This window comes from Hemitrygon akajei, chromosome 8 (assembly GCF_048418815.1).
Source record: "Hemitrygon akajei chromosome 8, sHemAka1.3, whole genome shotgun sequence".
Lineage (NCBI taxonomy): Eukaryota > Metazoa > Chordata > Chondrichthyes > Myliobatiformes > Dasyatidae > Hemitrygon > Hemitrygon akajei.
In genome coordinates, this window is record NC_133131.1 from 3187277 (window position 1) to 3200166 (window position 12890).

General features: G+C 42.9%; 1 protein-coding gene across 6 annotated transcripts in view; it reads right to left on the reverse strand.

Moving 5' to 3' along the window:
• Nucleotides 1-12532, reverse strand: part of LOC140731559 (uncharacterized) — a 281877-nt gene extending 269345 nt beyond the window's left edge. For 5 of the 6 annotated variants that reach the window (XM_073053075.1, XM_073053073.1, XM_073053072.1 and 2 more), the window contains exons 1-2: nucleotides 12462-12520; nucleotides 2286-2424 (exon numbers count right to left, since the gene is read on the reverse strand). In XM_073053075.1, coding sequence (XP_072909176.1) covers nucleotides 2286-2424; nucleotides 12462-12518 — 196 coding nt within the window. In that variant the 5' untranslated portion in view covers nucleotides 12519-12520. Of the gene's footprint in view, nucleotides 1-2285; nucleotides 2425-12461 lie in introns of all 6 variants that reach the window. The other variant, XM_073053074.1, reaches the window with a different exon arrangement.
• Between the last annotated feature and the right edge of the window lie 358 nt (nucleotides 12533-12890).

Sequence of the window (12890 nt, forward strand, 5' to 3'; positions counted from 1 at the left end):
GTTGTCACTGTGGAAGACACTAGCAGTGTGCCAGATTTTGTGGTGTGTGAAGGAACAGAAGTGGGTGCAGTTACTATTACAAGAGAGAAGGTACTCAAAAAGCTGAAAGACCTAAAAGTATATAAGTCAACTGGACCAGGTGAACTGCACCCTAGGGTTCTGAAAGAGACAGCGTTAAAGATTGTGGTGGTATTAGTAATGATCTTTTTAAAATCATTGGACTCTGGCATGGTGTCAAAGGACTGGAAAACTGCAAATGTCACTCCACTCTTTAAGAAAGGAGGAAGGCAACAGAAAGGAAATTATAGACCAGTTAGCCTGACCTCAGTGGCTGGGAAGATGTTAGTCAATTGTTGAGAATGAGGTGATGGACTACTTGGTGTCACAGGACAAGATAGGACAAAGTCTGCATGGTTTCTTTAAGGGATGAACCTGTTGGAATTCTTTGAGGGTATTACAAGTAGGATAGATAAAAGGGATGCAGTGGATGTTGTATGATTGGACTTTCAGAAAGCCTTTGACAAGGTGTCACACATGAGGTTGCTTACAAGTAAAGAGCCCATACAGGAAAGTAACTGACATGGTTAGAGCATTGGCTGGTTGGAAGAAGGCAGTGAGTCGGAATAAAAGGATCCTTGTCTGGTTGGCTGCCAGTGACTAGTGGTGTTCTGCAGGGGTCGGTGTTGGGACCACTTCTTTTTATGCTGTATATAAATGATTTAGATGATGAAATAGATGGCTTTGTTGCCAAGTTTGCAGATGATACGAAGATTGGTGAAGGAGCAGGTAGTGTTGAGGAAACAGGTAGGATGGAGAAGGACTTAGACAGATTAGGAGAATGGGCAAGAAGAGTGGCAAATGAAATATAATGTTGGAAAATTCATGGTCATCCACTTTGGTAGTAGAAATAAATGTGCAGACTATTTTCTAATTGGGGAGAAAATTCAAAAATCTGAGATGCAAAGGGACTTTGGAGTCCTTGTGCAGAACACCCTAAAGGTTAATTTGCAGGTTGAGTCAGTGGTGAGGAAGGCAAATGCAATGTTAACATTCATTTCAAGAGGTCTAGAATACAAGAGCAGGGATGTGATGCTGAGGCTTTATAAAGCACTGGTGAGGCTTCACCTTGAGTATTGTGTACAGTTTTGGGCTCCTCATCTTAGAAGAGAAGTGCTGGCATTGGAGAGGTTCCAGAGGAGGTTTACAAGGATGATTCCAAGAAAGAAAGGGTTATCATATGAGGAACGTTTGATGGCTCTGGGTCTGTACTCGCTGGAAATTAGAAGGATGAGGAGGGATCTCATTGAAACCTTTTGAATGTTGAAAGGCCTAGACAGAGTTGATGTGGAAAGGATGTTTCCCATGGTGGGAGAGTCTAGGACAAGAGGGCACAGCCTCAGGATAGAAGGGCATCCATTCAAAACAGAGATGCGGAGAAATGTTTTTAGCCAGAGGGTGGTGAACTTGTGGAATTTGTTGCCACGTGCAGCTTGGAGGCCAGGTCATTGGGTGTATTTAAGGCAGAGATTGATAGGTTCTTGATTGAACATGGCAACAAAGATTACAGGGAGAAGGCCAGGAAATGGAATTGAGGAAGAGAGAAAAAAGATCAGCCATAATTGAATGGCGGAGCAGACTTGATGGGCTAAATTGCCTAAATCTGCTCCTATGTCTTATGGTCTTAATCATGGATAAAGAAGGTAGTTGCCTTCATTAGCAGGAGTATAGAATATAAGAGAAGGGATGTTACTGGTAAATTAAATAAGCATTAGTTAGGCCATTGCTGAAATACCATCCATATAATTCTGGCCACCATTCTATAGGAAATATGTCATTGCATCAGAGAGAGTTCAGATCAGTGGCTACTTGTCAGAAATAGAATGGAGAGTTTCAGCTGTGGGAAAATGGATAGGCTAGAGTTGTTTTCCTTGAGCAGAACAGGCTAATAGAGGATCTGATTGATGTAAGACAAAATTATAAATGTCATAAATAGGATAAAAAGTGTTTAACATTTTCTCTTAGAAAAGTTATCCATAATCAGTGTGCATAGGTGAGATTTAAAGGGAAAGGTGGGAGATTTAAAGGGAACTTCAACCAAGATCTGGGCTGCATGCCTGAGGCGTAGGTGGAGACAGAGTTTTGAGTAACAGTTAAGAAATAGATAAGGACTTGAAAAGCTATGACATAGAAGGCTATAGGCTGAATGTTGGAAAATTGGATTAGACAGAAGGGCCTAGTTCCACTATGACTCTCTACTTAGGCAATAAATTTATTTCATTAATTACCTTCATTGATTACTTTGGCAGCTCGGTCTACAAGAAGTGTTTTCTCCGATGTAGATAAATCAGTGAAGAAATTTACATGTCCTTCTGCTAATTGCTGGAGCACAACATCAACTAGCTCTTTGCAATACTCCTGCCAACCCTAGAAGAAAAAATATTCAAGAAGAAACTCAGTGATAATAATAGAAGGCAATTCTAGATTTAGTGTTGTGCAATGAACCAAATTTGATCAGGGACCTTGAGGTAAAGGAACCATTAGGAGGTAGTGACCATAATATGATATGTTTTAACCTACAATTTGGGAAGGAGAAGGGAAAATCGGATGTGTCAGTATTACAGTTGAACAAAGAGAACTATGGAGCTATGAGGGAGGAGCTGGCCAAAGTTCAATGGAACAATACCCTAGCAGGGAAGACAGTGGAACAACAATGGCAGGTATTTCTGGGAATAATGCAGAAGGTGCAGGATCAGTTCATTCCAAAGAAGAAGAAAGATCCTAAGGGGAGTAAGGGGCGGCCGTGGCTGACGAGGGAAGTAAAGGGCAGTATAAAAATAAAAGAGAAGTATAACACAGCAAAGATGAGCGGGAAACCGGAGGACTGGGAAGCTTTTAAAGAGCAACAGAAGATAACAAAATAGGCAATACACCAAGAAAAAATGAGGTACGAAGGTAAACTAGCCAAGAATATAAAGGAGGATAGTAAAAGCTTCTTTAGGTATGTGAATAGCAAAAAAATAGTTAAGACCAAAATTGGGCCATTGAAGACAGAAATGGGTGAATTTATTATGGGGAACAAGGAAATGGCAGATGAGTTGAACAGGTACTTTGGATCTGTCTTCACTAGGGAAGACACAAACAATCTCCCAGATGTAATAGTGGCCAAAGGAACTAAGGTAAAGGATGAACTGAAGGAAATTTATATTAGGCAAAAAACGATGTTGGATAGACTGCTGAGTCTGAAGGCTGATAAGTCCCCGGGACCTGATGGTCTGCATCCCAGGGTACTTAAAGAAGTGGCTCTAGAAATCGTGGACGCATTGGTAATCATTTTCCAATGTTCTATAGATTCAGGAACAGTTCCTGCTGATTGGAGGGTGGCTAATATTGTCCCACTTTTCAAGAAAGGAGGGTGAGAGAAAACAGGGAATTATAGACCGGTTAGCCTGACGTCAGTGGTGGGAAAGATGCTGGAGTCAATTATAAAAGAGGAAATTACGACACATTTGGATAGCAGTAGAAGAATCAGTCCGAGTCAGCATGGATTTATGAAGGGAAAATCATGCTTGACTAATCTTCTGGAGTTTTTTGAGGATGTAACTATGAAAATGGACAAGGGAGAGCCAGTGGATGTAGTGTACCTGGACTTCCAGAAAGCTTTTGATAAAGTCCCACATAGGAGATTAGTGGGCAAAATTAGGGCACATGGTATTGGGGACAGAGTACTGACATGGATTGAAAATTGGCTGGCTGACAGGAAACAAAGAGTAGAGATTAACGGGTCCCTTCCGGAATGGCAGGCTGTGACCAGTGGGGTACCGCAAGGTTCGGTGCTGGGACTGCAGCTGTTTACAATATACATTAATGATTTAGATGAAGGGATTAAAAGTAACTTTAGCAAATTTGCTGATGACACAAAGCTGGGTGGCAGTGTGAAATGTCAGGAGGATGTTATGAGAATGCAGGGTGACTTAGACAGGTTGGGTGAGTGGACAAATGTATGGCAGATGCAGTTTAATGTGGATAAATGTGAGGTTATCCACTTTGGTGGCAAGAACAGGAAGGCAGATTACTATCTAAATGGAGCCAAGTTAGGAAAAGGGGAAGTACAACGAGATCTAGGTGTTCTTGTACATCAGTCAATGAAAGCAAGCATGCAGGTACAGCAGGGAGTGAAGAAAGCTAATGGCATGCTGGCTTTTATAACAAGAGGAATTGAGTATAGGAGTAAATAGTTCCTTCTGCAGCTGTACAGGGCCCTGGTGAGATCCCACTTGGAGTATTGTGTGCAGTTTTGGTCTCCAAATTTGAGGAAGGACATTCTTGCTATTGAGGGAGTGCAGCGTAGGTTCACAAGGTTAATTCCTGGAATGGCGGGACTGTCATATGTTGAAAGATTGGAGCGACTGGGCTTGTATACACTGGAATTTAGAAGGATGAGAGGGGATCTGATTGAAACATATAAGATTATTAAGGGATTGGACACACTGGAGGCAGGAAGCATGTTCCCGCTGATGGGTGAGTCCAGAACTAGAGGCCACAGTTTAAGAATAACAGGTAGGCCATTTAGAACAGAGATGCGGAAAAACTTTTTCAGCCAGAGAGTGGTGGATATGTGGAATGCTCTGCCCTAGAAGGCAGTGGAGGCCAAGTCTCTGGATGCATTCAAGAGAGAGTTAGATAGAGCTCTTATAGATAGCGGGGTCAAGGGATATGGGGAGAGGGCAGGAACGGGGTACTGATTGTGTATGATCAGCCATGATCACAGTGAATGGCGGTGCTGGCTAGAAGGGCCAAATGGCCTACTCCTGCACCTACTGTCTATTGTCTATTGTCTATAATAGAAATACCCTCATATCAGGATTCAAAATTTATGTGGCAAAACCCTGTTGTGCTTACTAGGATATAGTTGGCTGGTTCCTTTTCACTGGAATATTAATAATTAATTGTATATTGATATTTAGACAGCACTGTAGTGTAGTAGTTAGCATAATGCTACTACAGCACTAGTGTTCTGGGTTCAATTCTGCAGCTGCCTGCAAGGAGTTTGAACGTCCTCACTGCGACTACTTGGGTTTCCTCTGGGTGTTCCGGTTTCTTAACAGTGGGTTATTAGTGCACAATTCCTTGTCACTGTTTATTGATACATGGTTCACTCACTGTGTAGCTACACAGTCCCTATCACTGAGGAAATTATACTAGTACCTTTTCACTTTTTAAAATTCATTGAAGGGACCCTGTTCATGCTACTGCTGCACTGTTAGATCCAGCTCAAACCAAATCATCAAGCTCACTGATGACACAACAGTGGTTGGCCTCATCAACAATGATGAAGAGACGGTGTACAAAGAGGAGGTGGAGTGGCTTGTAGAATGGTGTGAGCACAACTTGAATCTCAATGTGAACAAGACTAAAGAGACGATTGTGGACCTCTTTTCACTGCGCATAAATGCCTCCTCCGTGGACAGAGTTAGGAGCACTAAATTTCTGGGAGTACACATAGACAATGATCTCACCTGGTCCCTCAATATCACCTCTTTAGTCAAGAAAGCACAGCAGCTTCTCCACTCCCTGAGGAAACTGAGGTGAGTGAGGCTTCCCCCCCCCACCAACCCCACCATTCTAACCAATTGTTACAGGAGCACCAGTGAAAACATCTTGACCAGCTGCATCACTGTCTGGTACATGAATTGCAAGGCATCTGACCACAAGACCCTACAAAGGATTGCGAGGCCTGCTGAGAGGATCATAGAAACATAGAAAATAGGTGCAGGAGTAGGCCATTCGGCCCTTCGAGCCTGCACCGCTGTTCAGTATGATCACGGCTGATCATCCAACTCAGAACCCTGTACCTGCTTTCTCTCCATACCCCCTGATCCCTTTAGCCACGAGGGCCATATCTAACTTCCTCTTAAATATAGCCAATGAACCGGCCTCAACTGTTTCCTGTGGCAGAGAATTCCACAGATTCACCACTCTCTGTGTGAAGAAGTTTTTCCTCATCTCGGTCCTAAAAGGTTTCCCCATTATCCTTAAACTGTGACCCCTCATTCTGGACTTCCCCATCATCGGAAACAATCTTCCTGCATCTAGCCTGTACAATTATACGTTTCAATAAGATCCCCCCTCAATCTTCTAAATTCCAGTGAGTATAAGCCTAGTCGATCCAGTCTTTCTTCATATGAAAGTCCTGCCATCCCAGGAATCAATCTGGTCAACCTTCTCTGTACTCCCTCTATGGCAAGAATGTCTTTCCTCAGATTAGGGGACCAAAACTGTACACAATATTCTAGGTGCGGTCTCACCAAGGCCTTGTACAACTGCAGTAGAACCTCCCCGCTCCTGTACTCAAATCCTTTTGCTATGAATGCCAACATACCATTTGCCTTTTTCACCGCCTGCTGTACCTGCATGCCCACCTTCAACGACTGGTGTACAATGACACCCAGGTCTCGTTGCATCTCCCCTTTTCCTAATCGGCCACTGTTCAGATAATAATCTGTTTTCCCGTTCTTGCAACCAAAGTGGATAACCTCACATTTATCCACATTAAATTGCATCTGCAATGAATTTGCCCACTCACCTAACCTATCCTTTTAGCATCCCCCTCACAGCTAACACCGCCACCCAGCTTCGTGTCATCCGCAAACTTGGAGATGCTGCATTTAATTCCCTCGTCTAAATCATTAATATATATTGTAAACAACTGGGGTCCCAGCACTGAGCCTTGCGGTACCCCACTAGTCACTGCCTGCCATTCTGAAAAGGTCCCGTTTACTCCCACTCTTTGTTTCCTGTCTGCCAACCAATTCTTTATCCACATCAATACCACACCCCCAATACCGTGTGCTTTAAGTTTGCACACTAATCTCCTGTGTGGGACCTTGTCAAAAGCCTTTTGAAAATCTAAATATTCCACATCCACTGGCTCTCTCCTATCCACTCTACTAGTTACATCTTCAAAAAATTCTATAAGATTCGTCAGACATGATTTTCCTTTCACAAATCCATGCTGACTTTGTCCGATGATTTCACCTCTTTCCAAATGTGCTGTTATCACATCTTTGATAACCGACCCTAGCATTTTCCCCACCACCGATGTCAGACTAACCGGTCTATAATTCCCCCGTTTTTCTCTCCCTCCTTTTTTAAAAAGTGGGGTTACATTAGCCACCCTCCAATCCTCAGGAACTAATCCAGAATCTAAGGAGTTTTGAAAAATTATCACTAATGCATCCACTATTTCTTGGGCTACTTCCTTAAGCACTCTGGGATGCAGACCATCTGGCCCTGGGGATTTATCTGCCTTTAATCCCTTCAATTTACCTAACACCACTTCCCTACTAACATGTATTTCCCTCAGTTCCTCCATCTCACTAGACCCTCGGTCCCTTACTATTTCCGGAAGATTATTTATGTCCTCCTTAGTGAAGACAGAACCAAAGTAGTTATTCAATTGGTCTGCCATGTCTTTGTTCCCTACGATCAATTCACCTGTTTCTGACTGTAAAGGACCTACATTTGTCTTGATCAATCTTTTTCTTTTCACATATCTATAAAAACTTTTACAGTCAGTTTTTATGTTCCCTGCCAGCTTTCTCTAATAATCTTTTTTCCCTTTCCTAATTAAGCCCTTTGTCCTCCTTTGCTGGTCTCTGAATTTCTCCCAGTCCTCAGGTGTGCCGCTTTTTTTTGCTAATTTATATGTTTCTTCTTTGGACTTGATACTATCCCTAGTTTCCCTTGTCAGCCATGGGTGCACTACCTTCCCTGGTTTATTCTTTTGCCAAATTGGGATGAACAATTGTTGTAGTTCATCCATGTGATCTCTAAATGCTTGCCATTGCATATCCACCGTCAACCCTTTAAGTATCATTTGCCAGTCTATCTTAGCTAATTCATGTCTCATACCTTCAAAGTTACCCTTCTTTAAGTTCAGAACCTTTGTTCAGAACCTTTGTTTCTGAATTAACTATGTCACTCTCCATCTTAATTAATCTTAATCATCAGAGTTTCTCTTCTACCCATCTAAGATATTTATAAGGAGCACTGTGTAAACAGGGCTCTTAGCATTGTCAGTGATCCCACCCATCGTCACACAATCTCTTTGACTCCCCTACCATCAGGCAGGAAGTACCACAGCATTAAGACAAGGACTGTTAGGATGGGAAACAGCTTCTTCACGTAGGCCGTGAATTCCCTGCCACCACTGAGGTCTCATTACTTATGAAGCATGGGTAGCATTATACTGTTCACTTTTTAACTCGTGTCATAAATGAAATGTTCTGGAATGTATTTTATTATTTGTGAATTTATTTATGGAAATATTACTTCATGTATCGTGTAAGATATAGATGGCATTGACGATCAATGGTGCCTTTCTGTGGGCTGCAGAAAATTGTTCCAAAATTTATCTTAAATATTCTTCTTTTGAATTATTTGTGCAGTAATCTGCACCATGTAACTTTCCTCTGAACAATGGACTTTTAATTCACCTCAATGATCTGAAGAAGCCGGACCAGTCAGGTGTGATGCCTTTAAGGCTTATTGCCATGGCTGAAAGTGTGGCAACAGAGTGGAAATCCAAGCCAGGATGAAATGCAGAGGGGTGAGGCCTCCTCTACCCATCATTTTGTTGGCAAATGTGCAGTCAACGGAGAATAAAACTGAGGATATGAGGGCAAGACTGCTGTATCAGATGCAGATGAGATTCATCTCAATTGTATGGTTTATCGAAACTTGGTTATATGCGGACACACCGGGTACAACAGTCAGACCAGAAGGATTCATGATTTACAGAATGGACCGAACTGCGGATTCAGTTAAGGCAAAGGAAGGAGATGTGTGCTTTATGGTTAATTCTTGTTGGTGCTCTGTCATGGCAGTTCTGTCAAACTCATGCTCACCTGACTTGGACCTCCTAACAGTCAAATGCCGTCCATCATATTTATCTCAGGAGTTTTCAAGTGTAATCCTGACTGCAGTGTAAATACCAGCAGCTGACTATAATCAAGCACTCACGACAATGCATCATGCCATCTCCAGATAAGAAACAGCCTATCCCAACACATTTCAAATTATAGTTGGGGACTTCAATACCTTCCAATAACTTTCCGACTGCTGATGTCTGGCTCACTGGCCTCCAATTTCATGTTTTTTTCTGAAAGCCTTCCTTAAACAGTGGATCAACATTTTCACTCAGTGAAAAGTAATGGTGTCTTCACCTAGTTCAAGGACACAGCTTTAAAAATCAATGTTTCATAGCCATTTTTTCAGAGCTTGAACAGCAGCCAACTGGAGTTTGGAGACAAAAAGTAATGGTGCCTTCACCCAGGTCAAAGAGCTTTAAAAATCAGCGCTCACAGTTACTTTTTCAGAGCTTAAACAGCAGCCAATCAGAATTCAAAGGCGAAAATCAGCCAATCAGCGATCCTAAGCGTGAGAAGACATAGCTCAGTCAGATTCGCTGACTGACTACATAGGTATCAATTCGCAGCAGTTTGATATTTTCAACAGCCAATCAGCGATTGGAATTGATTAGCAAGAACAAATTAAAATAAGGCAGGAGCAAGTGGAGCAGCCATTGTTGGAGTGGACAGTGTTGAAGTTGGGATTTTGGGGCTTTAGCAAAGAAGAGGCTTGAATGAGAGAAGGTGAAAAAACTGCAGATACATTTTTCCCAGTTTATTTATTGTTTTCCTTCTTCATATTTGTACAGTTAGAACAGTAGGATGCCATGAAGGATAGTTGAATGCTTCTCTTACGGGATGTGGGAAGGCAGAGAAACCTCCAGTGTCCCTGATGACAACACCTGCAAAAAGTGCATCCAGCTGCAGCTTCTAACACTCTGCATTAAGGAGTTGGAGATGGAACTGGATGGACTCTGGATCATGTGTGTGGAAGTGAGTGATTGATAGGACATATAGTGAGGTAGGTATACCTAAGGTGCAGGACACAGGACACTGGGTGACAGTCAGGAGCATGAAAGGGATTAAACAGCCAGTGCAGAGTACTCCTGTGGCCGTCCCCGTCAACAACAGGTACACCATTTTGGATACTGTTGGGAGGAGGAGGATGACCTAGCAGAGAAAAGTCATAGTGGTCAGGTCTCTGGTACTGAGTTTGGCTCTGTGGCTCAGAAGGGAAGGGGGCTGAAAGAGGTGAGCTGTGGTGATAGGTGATTCATTAGTTAGGGGAACAGAAAGGAGGTACTGTGGACAAGAATGAAATTCCCAGATGGTATATTGTCTCCTAGGTGCCAGGGTCCACAACATCTTGGATCAAATCATCAGCATTCTTAAGTGGGAGGATGAGCAGCCAGAGGTCATAGTCCATGTAGGTACCAATGGCATAGGTAGGATGAGTGACAAGGTTCTGCAAAGTGAGTTCAGAGAGTTAGGTGCTAAGTTAAAGGGTAGGACATCCAGGGTTGTGATGGGAAGATCATACAGTTTAACACGTGGCTAAAGGGTTGGTGTAGGAGAAAGGGCATTAGATTTCTGGATCATTGGGCTCTCTTCCAGGAAAGGTGAGACTTGTACAGAAGAGATGGTCAGCACTTGAACTGGAGGGGGACTAATATTCTAGTGGAAAGATTTGCTAGTGCTGCATGTGGGAGGAAGGGGGTAGGGTTTAAACTAGAGTTGCAGGGGGATAAGAATCAGAGTGCCAGAACATATGGTGGAGGGGTTGTGGAGACAGAGGATCGTTAGGACCCCAATGTCAGCAGTCAAAAGGTTGAGCATGGTGTAACTGATGTCCTGAGCTGCGTATATTTCAATTCAAGAAGTTTCAAAGGGAAGGCAGATAAGCTCAGGGCATGGATCAACACATGGAATTATGACAATGTAGCCATTAGTGGCACTTGGTTGAAGGAGGGGCCGGACTAGCATGTCAGTATTCTGGGGTTTTGTTGTTTTAGACAAGACAGAGTGGGATGGATTAAAGGGCGAAGGGTGGCATTATTAGGCAGGGAAAATGTTACAACAGTGTTCAGTCAGGACAACTAGGGAACTCATCTATAAGGATTTATGGGTGGAACTGAGGAATAAGAAACAAAGTAGACCACTGAACAGTTCATGGGATTTAGAGGAACAAATTTGTAGAGAGATTGTAGACTGTTGTAAGAAACATAAAGTTGTAAAGTTGGTGAATTTAACTTTCCACATATTGACTGGGACTCCCATACTGTAAAAGAACTAGATGGGATAGGGTTTGTCAGATATGTTCAGGTAAGCTCTCCAAGGCTGTGTGCTCAGCCCATTGCTGTTCCCACTACTAACGCATTACTGTGTTGCAGGATCCAGCTCAAACCCTGTCATTAAGTTTGCAGATGACACAACAGAGGTTGGCTTTATAAAAACAATGACAAGACGGAGTATAAAGAGGGAAGTTGAGCTGCTAGTGGATTGCTGTGAGAAGAACAATGTAAGCCTGAACTTGGAGAAGACACACAAACTTCTGTCACCTGCCCCGTCTCATTCCGAATAGAAGATCAAGTGTAATACATTCTCTCACTGGGACTTCAATGTACTGATTAAGGAAACTTTCTTGAACTCATTTGACAAACTCCATCTACTTCTTTTATAGTATGGGAGTTCCAGTCAATATGTGGAAAGTTAAAATCACCTACTATCATAAGGCTATGTTTCTTGCAACAGTCTGAGATTTCTCTACAAAATGTGCTCCCCTAAATTCCAGACTGTTGGATGGTCTATAATATAGCCCTATAAACGTGGTCATACCTTTCTTATTCCCAAATGTATCCATAAAGCCTCACTAGACAAGTTCTCCAGTCTGTCCTGACAGAGCACTGCCCTGACTTTTTCCGACTAGCAACGCCACCTCTCGCCCCTTAATCCCTCCTACTCTATCAAGTCTAAAACAACTGAACCCTGGAATATCGAACTCTTAGAACATTATGGGAGGTTAGGAAAGAAACTGCTGTGCCCTGACAAAAATAGACCCAAGCGAGGCACCAGAAGACTGGAGGTAGCTAATGTGCCTTTATTTAAGAAGGGCTGCTAGAACAAGCCAGAGAACTAATGGCCGGTGATTCAAAAGTTGCTGGAGGGGAGTCTGAGTGACATTGTACATTTACTTTATTTATGCCCTGAATAATTTTATACAGCTCTATAAGGCCACCCTTCAGTCTCCTATGCTGCAGAGAAAACAGATCTTTACGAGTCTCTCTTTCTACACAAGCTTTCTAGCCTCGGTATTTATCTTATCGTGTCCCTTAGTATATATGTTTCAATAATTTAGCCCCTTTATCTGCAAAACGCCAAAGTATACAGATTTTAACATGTTTAATTTCTTCCCAGAACAAGCCTCTCACCCCGGGAAATAGACTTCTGCCTGCTTTCCTTTCGCCTGATTTCCCAGCATATGTGTAGTTTCACTCTTGATTCCGTTAAATGTATCTGGCAGCGGGATATTGCCTGAATCTTCGTGTCACTAACCTCACTGAACTGCACTTGTTCTCGAACTTCCGCCAACCACCTCGCCGCCATAGCCATAGCCGACCTGTGTTTACGCGAGGCGGTTGCCATGGTGACAGCTCGCGTCCGAAGCCACCAATCAGTGTTCACGAGCGGTGAGCGGGAAACGCACGGAAGGCGGCGGAAAGTCGGGCCCTCTGCCAGGGCCGACTGCTTGCCGTTCGTGCTCGGTTGTCCTTAGAGAGGGAGCAATGCGGTCACAGTGGAGGATTTCCGGGAGCGGTCAGAACACTGACTATTTTTCAGTTTAATAATCGTATTTTAATTTGAATTTATTCACTCTCTTGTAAATGATTAATGTTTGTATTTTGGGTATTTTTGTGTAAATAAACTTTTATGGTTTTGTTAAAAAAAAGGGGGGAAACGCTCTGCAGACCAGCGTGAGTTGAG